Genomic DNA, 21,150 nt, shown 5'->3' on the forward strand with positions numbered 1-21,150 from the left:
CAGGTCTCCCTCAACATTCGTGTTTTCCACTTTCGCGGTCTTCGAACATTCGTGAATTTCCAGCTGCCCAATCATATTTAAAATATGTCATTAAATATGTTAAGAATTGTGGCAGTGGCAGAGTTTGTTTGGAGACAGAACAAGATAGTCCTTCAATATGACGCTAATATCAACTCTACGGCTTATTTATCTATCACAATTCATCTAATATGACATAATAAACAATATTAATAACATAGAAACATGACATATGCTCTAGAATGAATAACATAGGTCATTAACCCTTTGACTGTTTCCGACATATAAATACGTCTTACGAGCCAATGTTTCTGACGTATTTATACGCACAAATTCTAGCGGCTTCAAATCAAGCGGGAAAGGCCTGGTAGGCCTACATGAGAGAGAATGGGTCTCAGTGGTCGGTGTGCACCCTGTGAAAAAAATCTGGGACCCAGCGGTGCATTGTGGGAACGCCATGTTGTTAGTTCATTTTCACCATGCCTCTCGGTAAGAAGTTCCTCACTCCTCGGCGGATTGGAGGTCTTTTGTTCCCAAGTGATAGCTCTAACAGCGATGAAAATGTCAGTGACAGTGAATTCCAGGGTTTTGAAGTGAGTGTTACCGGAAAAAGTGCCCAGGATAACGTAATTAGTGATGAAAACCCAGATGACCCACAACCTTCCACCTCTGGTGCTGGGCCGGCTTGTTCACGTTCACGTTCGCCTGTACCAGGACGAAAGAGGAAACTATTTGGTCGTGTACAACACCCAGATGTTAGCAGTGATAGTGATTTCAAGGTCATTGAAAGCAGTTCTAGTGACAGTGAGAGTGAATATTCCCCAGTGAAGCGGCAGTATGTATGACGTAGCATGAGGTCTGGTAGTGTTTCATATGTTGTTCCAAGGGGAAGGAGAAACTCTGGGAGCACATCCCGTGGCCCTACACCACGACCTGATAGTGAAGATGACGATATTGTAACGATGGGTATGAATGATGTGAGTGATGGAGCAGGCAGTGGTGGTGATAGTGAGGGTGGCACGGCCCATGTGGCACCATCAGCGGACCACGCTACTACCCACGCTGCTGACTCTGCACAACAACCAGCCTCGCCCTACCCCACACTCCCACAACCACAACACGGTACAATGTCCAGACCCCACCAGCAGACCGCATCCGGGATTGGCAGGACGGTGACGAGTTTGTTCCCAGTCCCCATAACTTTGATGAAACACAAAGTGGAATAAAGCCATCTTGTCCACTTGGGAACAATGCCAGTGAACTGGACTGCTTTGAGTTATTCTTCGATGAACCCCTGATGGACATCATTGTCAGGGAAACAAACACATACTGTGATTACACCATGGCAAATACAATTCTCTCACCAAAATCAAGGCTACACAAGTGGAAGGAGACAACTGTTGCAGAGATGTACCTGTTTTTTGCCACAATAATGCTTATGCCACATGTGTATAAGCACACTGTCACCACATACTGGGCAACAGAACGCCTGATTTCAACTCCAGGTTTTAGTGACATTATAGGTGTCAATCGTTTCCTGATACTGTTATGTATGTTACACTTTTCAGACAAAACCAGGCCTGACAGAAGCGACAGGTTATATAAGATCAGAAATGTGTTTATGTACCTGAAACAAAAGTGCTGCATGTATTTTTATCCCTTCAGGAAGCTTGTTATTGATGAGTCCTTGATTTTATTCAAAGGAAGACTCTCATTCAAGCAATATATACCAAGCAAGAGGAAACGCTTTGGTATAAAGCTATTTGTACTGTGTGATTGCAGAAGTGGTCTAGTTTTGGATATCATTGTGTACACTGGCAGACAAATAATTGCAAAGTACCAAGGAGCAACTCCTGCAATAGACCAGCGCCCACACACGTCATCTCGTTTCAGGCCTGGTGATCACTACCCCATACAACTGCCAAGAAAAATGCTCAGAAGAGGTGTTATGTATGTACACATACCACAAACACGCAGAGACACTCGTTTTATGTGTGAGGAGTGTGAAGTGCCCCTCTACATATACCCATGTTTCAAAGAGTTCCACAAGCTGCAGCAGTTCTAGGAACGTGTTTAGTGACTGTACATATGTATATATATTATGGAACAATAGTAATAAACATTGTTTTGTATTGTTTGTTTGTGTAAACAAAGTGTATACACAAACTAATAGTGATAAAGTTTGTTCTGTTATTGTGTTGTAAATAATGAGTGTATATTTGAACAATGCACCTTACATTGGTCTCACAGGCCACATAAGTTACCTGGAACAGAAAAATATTGAAAAATGCAAGAAACCTTTGAATTAGAGTAAATAAAAGAATACCGGGTGGGCGGCAGTCGCCGCTGTTGCCGTACGCACGTCACTTTTTGCAAACTTTGCGGCTCTATATCTTGGTAAGTACTGATGGCAAAAAATTTTTTTTAGGCTTAAAACACTCGCAAAAATATTCCTAACATTTTCATAAGAAATAATTTTTTTTTTTTCGAATATTTGGCGACATAGAATGACAGTTTCAGAGAGGGGCTTGAAACAGTCAAAGGGTTAAGTATGTTGCGAGTGTTGCTGTGTTGTTGTTGTATAAGGGCCACTGAGACATAAGCCGTACGTAGTGGTGGTGGAGGCGGCAGCAGCGGTAGAGACTATAGACGGCAGTGTTGTTAGTCACCTTATATAACTCCAACAAAATTGGAGGAGTTAGGTTCATGCTGTCCTTTTTCTATCGATTAATCGCTTAACTTACTTGCTACACAGTTAATTCTACACTTTATCGCTGGCTGGCGCTATAGCCTTTATCGACTTGTGCTGCTTTAGTATTGTACATATCGTAGAATCACAGAATCACTGAAGAAGGTACATTCTCCCCTCTCTCTTCCTCCTCCACTTTGGTACTCTGCTATGAGTTCTTTCTTGAATTCTATAGTTTTTTTTTTCACCTTTACCAAAGGGGTGGTACTAGTACAATATTTTACGAAGTTTTCATGTATTTTATGATTGTTCATGGTTCAATAGGTTAAGGAAGCAGTATTGTATTATATTTCCCTACAATATATTGGGGCACCAAACATTCGCAATTTTTCAACATTCGTGACATTCTTTACCCTCTAACCCTCGCGAATGTTGAAGACCTGTATACATTTTCTTCCTTTTGTGAGCAATTTAGAGTACAGATTTCCCTCCACATTCACAAGGGTTGAAAAATCGTGAATGTTTGGTGCCCAATATGTATTGTAGGGAAATATAATAATAGCATATACTTAGCCTAACAACACTGCTTCCTTAACCTACTGAACCATGAACAATCATAAAACACACGAAAACATCGTAAAATATTGTATGGTAAAGGTGAAAAAACTATAGATCAAGAAAGAACTCGTAGAAGAGTACCAAAGTGGACGAGGAAGAGAGAGGGGAAAATGTGCCTTCAGCGATTCTACAATATGTATGATACTAAAGCAGCATGAGTCGATAAAGGTTATAGCGCCAGCCAGTGATAAAGTGTAGCATTAACAGCGTAGCAAGTAAGTTTAGCGATTAATTGATAGAAAAAGTACAGCATGAAACTAACTCCTCCAATGTTGTTGGAGTTATATAGGGTGACTGACAACACTGCCGTCTCTACCGCCTCCACCACCACTATGTAAGGCTTATGTCTCAGTGGCCCTAATACAACCAACACAATAACACTTGTGACATACTTAATGATGTATTTTACTCATTCTAGAATATATGTCATGTTTCCATGTTATTAATATTGTTTATTATGTCATATTTGATGAATTGTGATAGATAAATAAGCCGTAGAGTTGATATTAGTGTCATATTGAAGGACTATTTTGTCCTATCTCCAAACACACACTGCCACCGCCACAATTCCTAACATACATAATGACATATTTGAAATATGATTGGGTGGCTGGGAATTCGCTAATGTTTGAAGCCTGCGAAAGTGGAAAATGCGAATGTTGAGGGAGACCTGTATAGCCTAATTCTGAAATACACACATTTCTTACTGTATTTAATACCTCCCTGGAATGTTTGATATTGGCCTCAATGCCCACACCTACTTTTAAAATGTATGTTGTAATTCTGAGTAATTTTCCTTACAACAGTAAATAAAAAATATAGTAAAAGTTTCAAGAATTCAATTAAAATAAAACCTTTATGCATAAATAATCCTGAAAGCTATAACACTACACGGAGGGTGAAAGCTCTTATTTAATGTATGTAGTGTAGTAACTTCCAAAGATATTGTATACAGTAATACCCCGGTTTTCGTCGTTAATCCGTTCCAGAAGGTCGGCTGAAATCCGAAATGGATGAAAACTGAAGTAATATTTCCCATAAGAAATAATGCACAGTGGACCCTCGACTAATGGTGACATCAAGTAACGGCAAATTCGTCTAACGGCGCTCTTTGGCATAAAAAAAATGGCTCTACCAACGGCAAAAAACTCATCTAACGATGTTCGTCCCGAACTTGTCCATGGGGCCTGAGCAGGCCCAGCCACTCCAAGACTCCATGTACAGCCAGTGTTTACAAGCCGTTTTGGTCGATTCCAAGTGTACCTACGATATATTTTGTATTCCAGTATTTTTAGTACTTGTAACTGCTAAATAAGCCCAAAGAAAGTTTCTAGTGCCACCCCTGTGATAAAGAAAGAAACACAATAAAATTCAAGAAAAAACTCGTAGCAAAGTACCAAAGTGGGGGAGGAAGAGAGAGGGGAGAATGTACCTTCTGCTGATTCACTGATTCTACGATATGTACGATACTAAAGCAGCAGGTATCGATAAAGGCTATAGTGCCAGCCAGCGATAAAGTGTAGAATTAACAGTGTAGCAAGTAAGTTAAGCGAGTAAGCAATAGAAAAACGACAGGAAAGTAACTCTCCAATGTTCTTGTTGGTGAGGGGCTCTTGATTTAGGGAATTGGATCTGTGCTCCAGTTCCCCGAATTAAGTCTGAATGCCTTCCACATCCCCCCCCCCAGGCGCTGTATAATCCTCAGGGTTTAGCGCTTCCCCCTTGATTATAATAATAATCTCCAATGTTCTTGGATGTGTGTACATCCGCTGAACTTACGCCAGCCTGCTATCTTCCACTATCCTAAACCTCTGCCAGCATCTCCTCTATCAAACTAACATCTCCAAGGTAAGTGTAAATATAAAAGTGTAAGCATAAAAGTAAATATATTAAGTGTAAATATAAAAGGACCCCAATGGAAATATGCAAGTCACACTGACTTTTTTGGGTTATCCTAGGTACTTTACACATATGCTGCTATGTATGATAATCTATGTAACTGTATTTGTGTATACCTGAATAAACTTATTTATAAATTAAAATGTAAATATTTCTTATTTATAAATTACATACATTGTTTAAGTGTGATGGTGGTGCTGGCAAAATCCTCCACTGCCACCAACACGGCTTCTCTCAGTGGCGGCCTTTAAACTCAACAACAACACTTACACCATTTACTCCTCTCATACATTATGAAATATTTTATTCATTCTAGAGTATATATCATGTTTCTGTTATTAATGTTGTTTATAATGTCATATTAGATGAATTGTGATAGATAAATAAGCCGTTGAGATGATATTAGCGTCATATTGAAGCATAATAAACTTGTCTTCCTCTTGCCTCTTACGTGTCTGTCATACACCAACAAGTCGAGTCGGTAAAGATAAATCAATAAAGGTAAGTGTGATGTTATATGTTCATTTATCTATTTTATTTGTGCTTTATATTTATTTGTCATTGTTTTCTGTATGTATATTTATATTAAATCTTTAAAAAAAATATTTTTTGTTAATACTTTTGGCTGTCTGAAACAGATTAATTGGATTTCCATTATTTCTTATGGGGAAAATTAATTTGACTAATGGCTAGCTCTCTGGAACAGATTAATGCCGTTGGTTGAGGGTCCACTGTAAGTCCAATTAATCCGTTCCAGACACCCTAAAATATTAACAAAAATACATTTTATAGAGAATAACTATAGTTTTATATACAGAAAACAATGAGAAATAAATATAAATGACTAATTTTAATAATTGAACATTACATACCTTTATTGAAGACTCTTGTTGGCATATGGAAGAAGGCCTTACCACACTGTATGTCACTTCACTTCTTGAATCTGTTGAACCAGTCTTTGCTGGCCTTAACCCCTAAACGGTCCAAACATACATGTATATATAAGTTCTCTTGCCCAGTGCCCTGAACATTTTTCTAAGTGTTGTAGGATTAAAATAAAAAAAATTAGGGTCAGTACCTACAGGTATGAGACTGTGAAGTTGGCACTTAATGCTCACCTGATGGCAACATCGAGTCCTCCTGCTTGCAGTAGTGTTGTCGATATACCTTTTGTTCTCATTTTTATATTTTATATAATTTTTATGTTCTGATAATTACAATTTATAGTAGTTCTTGTCATTTCATAACCAATCTTTGTTCTGACACTAATATTAGGTACTGCAATTATACTCAAATTGTCACAAGCACACTGACAGGTAGACATTTATACCTGCCTTGGTCATTTACTACTGTCTAGGAATATATACAAAGTATTTATAGGTCCCAGCAATGTTTTGGATATGTGGGAGTATACAATAATAATAATAAGTTCCCTCGAAGCATGATGTAAGCCAAATGTCAGTCCACTGCTGATAGTGCAGTGATAAGATAAGTGGTGACATTTGATGAGCATCAACGCTTTATTTGTTTTCACTGTTACACATAAACATGTCTGTCTGTCTCTGCTTGTCTCTCTGTCTCAGAGAGAACCACTGTGAACCAACAGGTATTCTTAAGCATTATATCTACAAGCACAGTATAGCACTTCGTCTGGATTTTTTGGGTTACCCTAGGTAATTTACACTATTTACATATAATTGTATTTGTGTACCTGTGAGACAGATAGAAATAGGTAGAAACAGAGAGAGAGACAGAAAGACAGAGACAGACAGAGATAGAGCCAGCCAGGCAGCCACCCAGCCAGCCTGCCAAGCACTTATTACACGTTCCAGAATTGTTTCTCTTTACTTAGGGCATAAGTTATAAGACATTCTCAAAGGGTGTTACACAAATGTTGCACACGGGTTATTATTGAGGTTTTTGAAATTTCCTCGACCACTTGTGGCCACATCCACCTGAAAGCCACTAAACTTGGGATCAACATCACATGACATCAGTGAATCCTTGGTGTTTGCTGTGCTGTTTTCTCTAGCTGGCGCTCTATTTAACTGGTGCTCCCACAAGGTACTAAGTGGTCCCAGATTGTTTTAATACTGTGCACACCAAGTGTTTAGACCCAGTCTATGCTGACCAGGCATCTCAGGCCAATCGTGCCAAATTTGGAGGTAGGAAAAATAAAACGTATATATACATTTGGGGCACTAGTGGTAAGAATGTATATGTACGTGTGGACCGTTTAGGGGTTAAATTCACCCCCACCACCACTTGTTCCAAGCATTTTCTTTACAAGATCCATATCCAACTGACTTGCCTTTTCACAAATTATCCCCTCCACAACACTATCTCCTGCTGTTTTTTCATTGATCCACACCAACAACAACAACTCCACATCCTCAATTGTTTGTGATCTCTGTTTTGTTATATTTACCCCTTTCCCAACATCACCTTCTTTGCCAGGATGGAACTGACTGTTGATGTCAACTTCCCATACATCCTGGCAAAATTGGCCACACGTATGCCACTTTCATATTTTGCTACAAGTTCTTTCTTTAACCCTGTCAGGGTCCATGCCATAGATCTACGGCTTTACGTTGAGGGTCCAAACCATAGATCTACGCCATGAGGTCAGCTCACTCTGATAAGCTGTGAGCGGTAAATTTGGGCCTAGATATGAGAGAATACATCTATGTAGTATGTGTGCACCACATAAAACAAATCCTGCAGCACAGTGCATAATGAGAGAAAAAACGAGACCATAATTTTCTATTAAAACAGCGATTTTGCATTTTTTTTGTATGTTTTTTATAGTTGCATTTGCGATTTCTTGGTCTCATTTGATAGAACTGAAGATATATTACAGAAATAGAGATGATTTTGATTGGTTTTAGTACTAGAAATGGCTTGAAAATGAGCTCAAAGTAGCAGAAATGTTAAATTTTTGCCAATGTTCAAGAGTAAACAAATGACCTCACACGTCTAATACACGCCAGCTGGTGGGTCTAATATACGTTCACAAATGTGTTAATATTATTTATACAATTATTACAATATTGCATAACAGTAAATCTTCTATTTTTTGGTTTGAATAAAAATTCACTATGTGAATAAAAAATAAAAATGGAATTCATTTGTAAAGCCTGAAAACATAACTAATGAACAGAGGAAATGTTAGTTTAGTGCCAGGAATGCCTGCATTGTTTATTCTGGACCTATTTTGAAATTGGAATATTTTGAACTTTGTGTTAAATTGGCCAAATTACCAATTTCCGATCACTTTATTTTGTAGTTGAAACAGTTGACTGGGCGATTTCTTGTGCTCAGTCGATAGAATAGATGTAATACTAGTGAAATAGCTAAGAATTTGGTCCACTGCAATAATGTAACAGGCCTAAAATGGGAGTCAAAGTCGGCAAAATCGCTGATGTGTAAATATTGCTGACACATCAATATTCGTGAGAGCAAAAGTTTGTCAATTTTCCATCAATTTTCAAACTTTTTGTTTTATTACCTCCAGAAAGATTCTCTACTATTTCATAAGAAAAAAATAATTTTTTTTTTTTTTTAAATTCTTGGACACTGGTGCACACTTTGAAATTTCTCCTCTGGTCCCTGAAAGGGTTAATTCTATCATATTTCTCACCCTTACCAAAGGGCTGGCACTCTGAACTTTCTTTGGCCCTATGGTGGCTTATTTCACAGTCACAATCAATAAACAAGCACAAAAAACAATGGATGAACGCGCGGAGTATTGCTAACGTAACGAGAGACAGAGGCAGACTGAGTCTGGTACGCATGAGAAGCAGCGTCCCGGGTGGGTGGATATGTCTGATATGGACAATTTCTGAGTAGATGTACGAAACCTGGGGAAAAATTTTGCCGAAAAAAGTGCTCGAAATCCAAATTGTACGATTTCCGCACTGGACGAAAACCGGGGGTCCACTGTACCAAATTTTAATTTTCAACAATAATTATTTTACCTTATTATATTTACCAATAACTACCTTGTATTTTACTCTAATTATATTTACCATTTTTTTAAATCTTTTAGCAAAAAAAAAAAAAAAAATTAAAGTAAAATACTACAAAATAATTAAAAGTTCTTTAAATTTTATCTTGCCTTCAAGCACAAAAAAATATCAATTTAAATGTAAATTAAGATTTAATAACTACTGTATATGGAAAGGGAGTCTAACAAGCATGAAGGCATCTAAAGGATATGAATCAGCACTGTATGACCCTTTCGAGATTAGCACTTTAATGATAATGTAAACAAAGGATACACAAATACATCAAACATTAAAAATAGCAACACTAAATATAAAAAAAGTGCTATACTTATGAGTATTATTAATCTCCCAAAAAGGAGTGCATTTTTCATATTGTGGAAAACTAACCATAATTCATTTTGTCATTTTTCGAGTGTTTAAATAAGAAATTGCTAGCAATTCAAGTACAGTATTCTTTATCTATACAAATAATTTGTAACTATGTATAAACTATTGAAACATTAACAGTACAAGAATGTTACTGAAATCTCTTATAATTAACACAACTGTGCTTTTATCTTTGCATGTAAAATCATTGTAACTAAAAAAAAATTGTAGATATGAAATACACATACTGTACCTCTGAAAGGTTGATGACCTTAACCTTACCCTAGTAATCCAGTTATGTCAGTGTAAAGACAGAAAAGCACTACATAGGTCCATACAGATCCAGGTCTAGATCATCATCCGAGTCGAGATCATCATCTAGATCTTCACTCCAGAAGACAACTTCCTGAGAAAAATCTCCGAGGCTTCTTTCTGATACCATTCTAGGATGATGCTCAATCCTGAGAATAAATGAACTGCTTAAATTATTTTTAATTTTTAGACATAGCTAATTTTCAATGAACATCACTCGGTAAACAAACAAAATTTCACCAATGATATTATGCAACTATAAGCCATCTTTATGCCTTGAACACTTATGATTCAAATTTATACAGTATGTCTATCTTTGACTATAAAATGCAAACAGCCACTACTCGAGCAACATGCCCTCCAAATCTCTTAACTGGATGCAGTATGCATTCAAGATATATTGTCTGCAATCATAAGTTCCATCATTTTTATTATATATTGTATACCTACTAAATTTACCTTACATTGGTATTTTGCATGCAGACTATATGTAAATGATTAAGTTCGCATTTTCATTTTATGAGTATCGCAATACAGTACACATGTTGGAAATTAATCGTGTTTCATGACCAATATATTTGTGATTATAATGAGCAGATCTAGCAGGCGATAAATGGTTACATACTGTACTTTGTCATTTAAGATCTCTCAAGAGAGGCTCACTGACTGGTGAGGGGCGTTTGATCCGAGTAATTGAACCTGTTATCTCCTTGGATTGAGGCTTTTGGGTTTAGCACTTCATTTATTTTATTATTATTGGACCGAATCTAAGTGCCTCCCATTTCCCAAGGTGTTCTATGGCCCCCAAGAAGTGTAGCTCTCTCCTAATTGCTGCAAAGCAAAAGCAACTGGCTTTTACTGAACTGTACATTATAGACTTGTTAAAGTATAATTAAGAAAATAGAGGAATAGAAGGGACAATTTGGGCCAACACGAATAGCTGAACATTGTAATGTGATGCACAAATAACCTGCACATAGGAGAATCAAACTTGTGACATTTTGGTCTGACTTGGACCATTAACCCGTAAACGGTCCAAACGTATACATACACGTTTTTTCAACATTTGAAAGTATGTAAAAGAAGTAGATTTTCAAATGTAAAAAAAAAAAAAAAAAAAAAAGAACTTTGATCTACTTTTTTTTTTTGTTTGAAAATATTTAAATAAAAATGTAATCTACTTTTGGAGCGCTACGCATGTGAACGTAGATCTGCTTGGACCATTTATGGGTTAACTATAGTTACACAAGTAGGAAAGGGAGCCAGTATATATACAATAAGGGGGCAGGGACAGGAGTAGAATGAGTGGGTAGTAGTATAATGTTAGAGGCAGTGACAGTAGTTTGGAATATGTAAAAAATATTCATAAGGAAACTGTAAAATGGCTGCACTTGGAAGAACTAAAAGCCTTAATAACAGATGAAAGATGATGCATAAGCACTTCAGTATAAAATATGATAAACTTAGTAAGATTATTTGCAACATTAAGAGGAATCGGTGATTGTACAGGAATATGGTAATTCAGATTTATTTAAAGACATGGCACAAGTATGCATACAAAAACCAAAATTGGAAATGGGTGGAGCGCCAGGAAAATGGTGGTTGGCAAGCTACAGAGGTGACTGAGACTGACGTGAGTCATCAAAACTAGAGGGTCCACAATGCCCTGTGAGAGAGAGTGAATATGAATGTGCAATGTACAGACCTCAGTGGCAACATGAAGACCCCATCAACTTCCCTTCTGCTCCAACACAACTGTCAACTTATCATAATTGTTGGTGACCTTAACCAACATCTTATACGGAGAGACTTTGCGACCTTGCAGTGTTTGACGTAAGAAACTTCATTGATTTCCCTACTTACATCTCTGGCTCCTCCCTTGACCCAGTAGAGAGTGATCTGGCAGAAGGTATAGTCACTTGTCAACCTCTCGGCTATGTTAAAGAGGTAATTGGCCAGCCCTTTGCTCTGAGCTCGCCGCCACCGACTGGAGTGCTCTTCTCCAAGGGGATGTTGACAACCAAGTGAATGCCTTCACTGACACATCCTTAATCTACAAGAACACATCCCTCACCGGCAGTATGTAACAAAGCCTACAGATCAGCCTTGGTTTGGCTTGTGTTGTCGAGAGGCTGCTACTGCTAAGTACAAAGCATGGTGGAGGTATAAGAGACATCCTACTACCTATAACAGGAACTTGCACAGGCAAACCTGTAGGCATATGGGAGAGTTCAAAAGTGGGCCATCTCTAAATGGGAGGTGGACACACAAAGAAAGCTAGCATCAGGTAGAGTGGGCTCCAAAACCCTGGTGGTTCCTGGTCAAGGACAGACAAGGTTATCTACCTGATGAACTTATTTCACCTCTAAATCGACAGGATGGGACCACCATTACTAGTAGTCAAGAGCAAGCGGACATCTTGCCGAACACTTTGCTACCAAAATGGAAGTTCCTGATCCAGCAAGGGATCCTCCTTGGCTAGCTGCAAGAACTGTGTCAAAATTGTCAGTGGGGACAATAAGGTAGGAGGAGGTGCATCATCATAAACTGCTTGACCAAGTAAAGGCTGTGGGCCCAAGATTGCCGAGATGTGCAGACCAGCTAACAGCACCTCTAACTCACATCTTTCAGCACTGTCTAGTACGTTAGGTAAGACACATATGCAACAGTTAGGTATCTTTATTTCGAAACGTTTCGCCTACACAGTAGGCTTCTTCAGTCGAGTACAGAAAAGTTGATAGAAGCAGAAGAGACTCGAAGACGATGTAATCAGTCCATCACCCTAAAAGTTTTGAGGTGGTCAGTCCCTCAGTCTGGAGAAGAGCATTGTTCCAAAGTTTGAAACAATATGGAGTTGAAGTGACAGGATGGAGCCTTATATAGCGCCAGGAGGTGAGACGTAGGTCACTAGTAGAACGCAGATGTTGGGAGGTCAGGTCCCTCTCAAATCCAGCCATTCTCACTAGTAGAGGTAGTTGAAGTTGATTTCAGGTCTGTACCAAGATACCCTTGTGTTGCAGTGTCTGACAGATTGAACATTAAAATGGTATAAAATACCGACAGATTGTTAGGGAAGACACATATGCAACAGTTAGGTATCTTTATATCTCTCTCCTTCTCGGGCATTATCTATTCCGGATATTGCCTTTCTTGCTTCGTCATTACCACCACCGATTCTGTTACTTGGTGATTTTAATGCCCACCATTTCCTCTGGGGGGGGGGGTCTCACTGTGATTCCCGTGGCATTCAGTTAGAGGCTTTTCTTGCCACCCACCCCCTCCATGTTTTAAATACAGGTATTCACACCCATTTTGATCCTCGGACTCACACTCTTGCATCGATCTCTCAGTCTGCTCTTCCTCCGCCGCATTAGACTTCACTTGGTCTGTTCTTCCGGACTTACATGACAGCGATCATTTCCCAATCATTCTTACTTCCCCTTCATATTCACCACCTCTTCGCATCCCACGCTGGCAATTTGATCAGGCAAATTGGAACCTTTACTCACACCTAACTGTTTTTAGAGGGGTTCCTTCTTCGTCCTCCATCGATGAGCTTTTACACCTCTTCTCATCCTCCGTTTTAACCACAGCTTCTCATTCTATACCCCAAACTTCGGGCAGGCATTCTCAGAAATGCGTGCCTTGGTGGTCTCCTGCTTGTGCTCGTGCAGTACGTTTGAAACGTGCTGCATGGGGCAGGTACCGGTACAATAGAACCACAGAGAGATTTCTTGATTTTAAGCAGAAGCGTGCGATCGCTCGCCGTGTCATCCGTGACGCTAAACGCACTTGCTGGCGAGATTATGTCTCCACCATCACCTCTGCTTCCTCTATGAGTGCAGTCTGGAAAAAAGTACGAAAACTGAGTGGTAAATATTCTCCTGACCCGGCTCCTGTTCTGCGGGTTGCCTGTGTTGATATAGCAAACTCTAGATGTTGCCAATGAAATTGGCAATCATCTGGTCTGTATTTCTCAGGGACTCCATCTATGCCCCTCATTTCTTTCCTCAAAGTCTGCCAGAGAGTTAGCACCCTTGGACTTTTCTTCTCTCAGAGAAGAACAGTATAATGTGCCTTTTACACTTCAAGAACTGGAGGCAACACTCTCAGCTTGCTGATCATCGGCAGCTGGGCCCGACGACATTCATATTCATATGCTTCAACATTTACATCAGTCAGCCCTTGCAGTCCTATTACGCCTTTACAATCTTATGTGGTCACAAGGAGTTCTTCCACAGCTGTGGAAATCCGCCATTGTTCTCCCTTTCCGCAAACCAGGCACTACGGGACATGAAACCTCCCACTATCGTCCCATTGCTCTTACTAGTGCAGTTTGCAAAGTGATGGAACGCCTAGTAAATAGACGTTTAGTGTGGTATTTAGAGACACACAACAGTCTCTCCACTCGTCAATATGGCTTTCGTAAGGGACGTTCTACCATAGACTCCTGACTACGCTTGGATACGTATGTTCGTAATGCCTTTGCGAATAACCACTCAGTTATTGCCATATTTTTTGACCTTGAGAAGGCATATGACACAACTTGGAGGTATAATATTTTAGCCCAAGCCCACTCCTTAGGCCTTCGAGGCAATCTACCATCCTTCCTTAAGAACTTTTTAACTGACAGGCATTTCCGTGTTCGGGTTAATAATGTGCTCTCCCCGGACTTTATCCAAGCTGAAGGTGTCCCCCAGGGATGTGTTCTGAGCACAACACTTTTTCTCCTTGCTATTAATGATTTGGCCTCTAGTCTTCCATCAAATATTTGGTCATCACTCTATGTTGACGACTTCGCTATTGCCTGTGCAGGCGCTGACTGTCACCTTATTACAGTTTCTCTCCAGCATGCAGTCGACCGTGCTTCCAATTGGGCCACCACACGTGGGTTTAAATTTTCCAGCACTTAAACCCACCAAATTACTTTCACTAGACGCTCTGTCATCTCTGATCATCCTTTGTACCTCTATGGCTCCAGTATCCCTGAACGTGATACAGTCAAGTCTCTGAGCCTCCTCTTTGATCGTAGGTTATCCTGGAAACCTCACATTGCCTCTCTGAAGGCAACTTGTCACAGCCGGCTGAACCTTCTTAAAACCCTTGCTCATCTTTCATGGGGAGCTGATCGTCGAACCCTCCTTCGCCTACATTCCACCCTTATCTTATCGAAACTTGATTATGGTGACCAGATCTATTCAGCGGCATCTCCTGCTACTCTCTCTAGCCTTAACCCCATCCATCACCAAGGATTACGTTTATGCCTTGGTGCTTTTCGCTCTTCCCCTGTCGAGAGCCTCTATGTAGAAGCGAACGTTCCATCCTTATTCGATCGCCGTGATGCCCATTGCCTTCGCTACTATGTACGCTCTCATGATCTCCGCAATCCTTCCATTTATAAAATGGTCACTGATATTAGTAGACATTCTTTATTTGTTCGCCGCCCCTGTTTACTCCGTCCCTTCTCTCTTCGCCTTCATTCGCTCTTGTCTTCTCTTCAATTACCACCTTTCTATGTACATGTAGCATCTCACTTTTCCCTACCCCCCTGGGAAGTTCCAGCTGTTCGAGTCTGTTCTTTCTCTCTCTCTTGCTCAAAAGCCCAACTGTCTACGGTCGCTTCCCGCTCTCTTTTTCTTGACCACTTTCACTCTCATTCTCATGCCATTGCTGTGTACATAGATGGCTCTAAGTCTTCTGACGGCGTAGGATTCGCAGCAGTGTTTCCGGACAGCGTCGTACAAGGGCATTTACTATCTTCGGCTAGTATTTTTACAGCTGAATTGTATGCCATCCTTACAGCACTTATCCATATTGCATCTATGCCTGTGTCATCATTTGTGGTCGTCTCAGACTCCCTTAGTGCTTTACAGGCTATACAGAAATTTGATACACCTCACCCCTTAGTCCTCCGTATCCAACTTTGGCTATGCCACATCTTTACCAAGCATAGAGATATTGTTTTTTGTTGGGTCCCTGGTCATGTTGACGTACAGGGCAATGAACAGGCAGACACTGCTGCGCGGTCAGCAGTACATGACCTACCAGTTTCATGTAGAGGTATTCCATTTACGGACTATTTTGCTGCAATATCTTCCCAACTTCACACCCGTTGGCAACAACGTTGGTCTACTATGCTCGGCAACAAACTTCAATCTATTAAACCGAGTATAGGTTACTGGCCGTCTTCTTATCACCAGTGTCGAGGTTGGGAGACTACTCTCTCCCGTCTTCGCATTGGCCATACTCGTCTTACTCATGGATATCTCATGGAGAGGCGCCCTGCTCCTCTCTGTGAGAATTGCCAAGTTCCATTATCAGTCAGCCACATTCTGTTGGACTGCCCACTTTATCAACGAGCACACAGAATTTACCTCCGTCGTCGTCTTCGCTCTGCTGCTCTCTCTTTACTTTCCCTTCTCGCTGATGGGCCCACCTTTCATCCAGACACTTTCACTGACTTTTTGACAACAACTGACTGACTTCACAAATTCTGATACCTTCAGCCCTTTCTACTACAATCTCTTGCTACCCTCTACCCCTGTACTATCCCCTGCCCCGCTGTTTTCTGAAACCTACTGATCATCCCTCCTCCCTTCTGCCAGAGTTGAATAACTATAGGCCAATATCCAATTTACACCCTCTCTCAAAAATCTTCGAAAAATTAATTCACAAACGAATCTACTCCTACCTCATCTCCCAAAACATTCTCAACCCCTGCCAATTTGGATTCAGGCCTAATAAAAATACTAATGATGCTATTATACACATGCTAGAACATATATACACTGCAATAGAGAAAAAAGAAGTCCCACTGGGGATCTTCATTGACTTACGTAAAGCTTTTGATACAGTTGACCATGACTTGCTCCACGTAAAATTGTCACACTATGGTATTAGAGGGCACTCCCTCAACTACCTCAAGTCTTACCTCAGCAACAGAAGCCAATATGTGTACGCAAATGGGGAAGCTCTTCCGCACAACCAATTACAGTTGGTGTCCCACAGGGAAGTGTCCTTGGCCCTCTTCTCTTTCTCCTATACATAAATGACCAACCAAATGCTTCGCAATTACTCAAACCCACACTTTTTGCAGATGACACTACATACGTCTTCTCTCACCTGAGCCCAGTCATGCTAGCCAATACTGTAAACACCGAATTACAGAAAATATCTACCTGGATGAGGACTAACAAACTTACACTAAACATTGACAAAACCTACTTCTGAGAGGGCCTGGCGACTCTCAAAGGGTTAATTAAAATGCCGACTTTGTGGTCTATTCTTGTATAGTATTTATAGTTGTATTCTTGTTTTCTTGGTCTCATTTGATAGAATGGAAAACATATTACAGAAGTAGAGGTGATTTTGATTGATTTTCCTATGAAAAGAACCTTGAAATCCAGCTCAAAGTAGGGGAAATGTTTGATTTTTGCCGATGTTCAAAGGTAAACAAATGATGTCATTTTCCAATAAATATCCAAGTAGCCATTCTAATATGCAGTCAAAAATGAGTTGACATTATTTATACAATTATTACAAAATTTGCAGTAGTCTGCATAACAGTAAATCTTCTATTTTTTGTTTGAATAAAAAATCAAAATAGAAAGCAAGAGTAATATCAGAGGGGCTGAAGACATGACTTATAAACAAATAAAATATTATTTTAGGGCCAGGAATGTCTGCATTGTTCATTCTGGACCCTATATTGAAATTGTCATACGTATTTTTTAATTTTCGTGAAATTGGCCAAATTGCAAATTTCTGACCATGTTATTGGGTAGTTGAAATCAGTAAATGGGCAGTTTCTTGTACTCAATCAATAGGAAAAATGGAGTTCTAAAGAAATAGATACAAGTTTGATCGACTGGAACAATGGAATTAGCCGAAAATAGGGCTCAAATTGGGCGAAATTGCTGATTCGTAAATATTGCCACGGTCACTACGCGAGAGCGTAATTCCGTCAGTTTTCGGAAATTTTGCGACACCAGTAGACACCTCAGGATTTGGGGTTGCGACAGTCAAGGGGTTAATATATTTGTAGATGAGGTTGTAAAAGAAGTAAATGCTAGGGTGTTCGGGAGAGGGGTGGGATTAAATTATGGGGAATCAAATACAAAATGGGAGTTAACGCAGTTACTTTTTGCTGATGATACTGTGCTTATGGGCGATTCTAAAGAAAAGTTGCAAAGTTAGTAGATGAGTTTGGGAGGGTGTGTAAAGGTAGAAAGTTGAAAGTGAATATAGATAAGAGTAAGTTGATGAGGGTATCAAATGATTTAGATAAAGAAAAATTAGGTATCACATTGGAGAGAGGGAGTATGGGAGAAGTGAATGTTTTTAGATATTTGGGAGTTGACATGTCAGCGAATGGGTTTATGAAGGATGAGGTTAACCACAGAATTGTTGAAGGAAAAAAGGTGAGTGGTGCGTTGAGGTATCTGTGGAGACAAAAAACTTTATCTATGGAGGCAAAGAAGGGAATGTATGAAAGTATAGTGGTACCTACACTCTTATATGGGTGTGAAGCTTGGGTTTTAATAAAATGCTGCAGCAAGGAGGCAGTGGAAATGTCCTGTGTGGTGTAAATATTATGCAGACAATTCGGAGTGTGGAAATTAGGAGAAGGTGTGGAGTTACTAAAAGTATTAGTCAGAGGGTTGAACAGGGGTTGTTGAGGTGATTTGGTAATTTAGAGAGAATGGATCAAAGTAGAATGACATGGAGAGCGTATAAATCTGTAGGGGAAGGAAGGTGGGATAGGGGTCGTCCTCGAAAAGGTTGGAGGGAGGGAGTAAAGGAAGTTTTGTAGGTGAGGGGCTTGGACTTCCAGCAAGCGTGTGTGAGCTTGTTAGATAGGAGTGAATGGAGATGAATGGTTTTTGGGACCCGACGAGCTGTTGGAGTGTAAGCAGGGTAATATTTAGTGAAGGGATTCAGGGAAACCGGTTATTTTTACATAGCCGGACTTGTATACTGGAAATGGGGAGTACAATACCTGCACTTTAAAGGAGGAGTTCGGTATATTGGCAGTTGGAGGGATATGTTATATATCTTTATAGTATATGCTTGAAAACAGTTGTATCTGGGTGCCTCTGTAAAAACAGTAATTATGTATGAGTGAGGTGAAAGTGTTGAATGAAGATGAAAGTATTTTCTTTTTGGGGATTTTCTTTCTTTTTGGGTCACCCTGCCTTGGTGGGAGACAGCCGACTTGTTGAAAAAAAAAAAATCTTCCATTCTATCAAATGAGACCAAGCTAATATTTAATTGTATAATTTATTAACTTATGCCACACACTGCACAATTTCAGTTGTGAGTGAAAAGATTAACTGGGGGCTTGGGGTTATGGAATACAGGGATGTCTTTCTCAGATCATGCTACGATTTAAATATATTTATTTATTATATTTATGAGGGGAGCACTAGACCCAATGAGGTCATACAGTGCTTAGGGGGAATGGAAGGTATTCAGGCTGTCTTCACTTATCTAGACTTAAGTAGTCTAAAAGTATTAGGTTAAGTTTACCCGAAATGCCTTGGCATGATAGCGGCTTTCTTTGTACCAATTAAATTATGAAATGTAAACACATATTGCAATCTTAGCAAAGAAATAAAGTTTTGATTTGATTTGATTTGAAAAACTGGAGCACAGGTCCAATTCCTCATCTGTACACAGAGCTCCTGACAAGCAGCAAAGAAACTCCCTTGAAGGGATGCTTCCCCATTACTAAAAATGATAATTTTCCCCATGAATATACATTAATACTGTACTATACTCCTACTTACACTTTGGTCACACTTCACAAACACGCACATGCATATATATATACATACATCTAGGTTTTTCTCCTTTTTCTAAATAGCTCTTGTTCTTCTTTATTTCTTCTATTGTCCATGGGGAAGTGGAAAAGAATCTTTCCTCCGTAAGCCATGCGTGTCGTATGAGGCGACTAAAATGCCGGGAGCAATGGGCTAGTAACCCCTTCTCCTGTAGACATTTACTAAAAAAGAGAAGAAGAAAAACTTTATAAAACTGGGATGCTTAAATGTGCGTGGATGTAGTGCGGATGACAAGAAACAGATGATTGCTGATGTTATGAATGAAAAGAAGTTGGATGTCCTGGGCCTAAGCGAAACAAAGCTGAAGGGGGTAGGAGAGTTTCAGTGGGGGGAAATAAATGGGATTAAATCTGGAGTATCTGAGAGAGTTAGAGCAAAGGAAGGGGTAGCAGTAATGTTAAATGATCAGTTATGGAAGGAGAAAAGAGAATATGAATGTGTAAATTCAAGAATTATGTGGATTAAAGTAAAGGTTGGATGCGAGAAGTGGGTCATAATAAGCGTGTATGCACCTGGAGAAGAGAGGAATGCAGAGGAGAGAGAGAGATTTTGGGAGATGTTAAGTGAATGTATAGGAGCCTTTGAACCAAGTGTGAGAGTAATTGTGGTAGGGGACCTGAATGCTAAAGTAGGAGAAACTTTTAGAGAGGGTGTGGTAGGTAAGTTTGGGGTGCCAGGTGTAAATGATAATGGGAGCCCTTTGATTGAACTTTGTATAGAAAGGGGTTTAGTTATAGGTAATACATATTTTAAGAAAAAGAGGATAAGTATACAAGATATGATGTAGGGCGAAATGACAGTAGTTTGTTGGATTATGTATTGGTAGATAAAAGACTGTTGAGTAGACTTCAGGATGTACATGTTTATAGAGGGGCCACAGATATATCAGATCACTTTCTAGTTGTAGCTACACTGAGAGTAAAAGGTAGATGGGATACAAGGAGAATAGAAGCATCAGGGAAGAGAGAGGTGAAGGTTTATAAACTAAAAGAGGAGGCAGTAAGGGTAAGATATAAACAGCTATTGGAGGATAGATGGGCTAATGAGAGCATAGGCAATGGGGTCGAAGAGGTATGGGGTAGGTTTAAAAATGTAGTGTTAGAGTGTTCAGCAGAAGTTTGTGGTTACAGGAAAGTGGGTGCAGGAGGGAAGAGGAGCGATTGGTGGAATGATGATGTAAAGAGAGTAGTAAGGGAGAAAAAGTTAGCATATGAGAAGTTTTTACAAAGTAGAAGTGATGCAAGGAGGGAAGAGTATATGGAGAAAAAGAGAGAGGTTAAGAGAGTGGTGAAGCAATGTAAAAAGAGAGCAAATGAGAGAGTGGGTGAGATGTTATCAACAAATTTTGTTGAAAATAAGAAAAAGTTTTGGAGTGAGATTAACAAGTTAAGAAAGCCTA

The 21,150-nt window shown here is 39.6% G+C and overlaps 1 protein-coding gene across 1 annotated transcript in view; it reads right to left on the reverse strand.

Annotated features, from left to right (window-relative positions):
• Window positions 1-2,292: 2,292 nt before the first annotated feature.
• Window positions 2,293-21,150, reverse strand: part of LOC128686064 (cytosolic carboxypeptidase 1-like) — a 224,920-nt gene continuing 206,062 nt past the window's right edge. Inside the window, exon 16 of the mRNA XM_070080124.1 lies at window positions 2,293-10,058. Coding sequence (XP_069936225.1) covers window positions 9,920-10,058 — 139 coding nt within the window. The 3' untranslated portion in view covers window positions 2,293-9,919. The remainder of the gene's footprint in view (window positions 10,059-21,150) is intronic.

Source organism: Cherax quadricarinatus, unplaced genomic scaffold, assembly GCF_038502225.1.
Source record: "Cherax quadricarinatus isolate ZL_2023a unplaced genomic scaffold, ASM3850222v1 Contig157, whole genome shotgun sequence".
NCBI lineage: Eukaryota > Metazoa > Arthropoda > Malacostraca > Decapoda > Parastacidae > Cherax > Cherax quadricarinatus.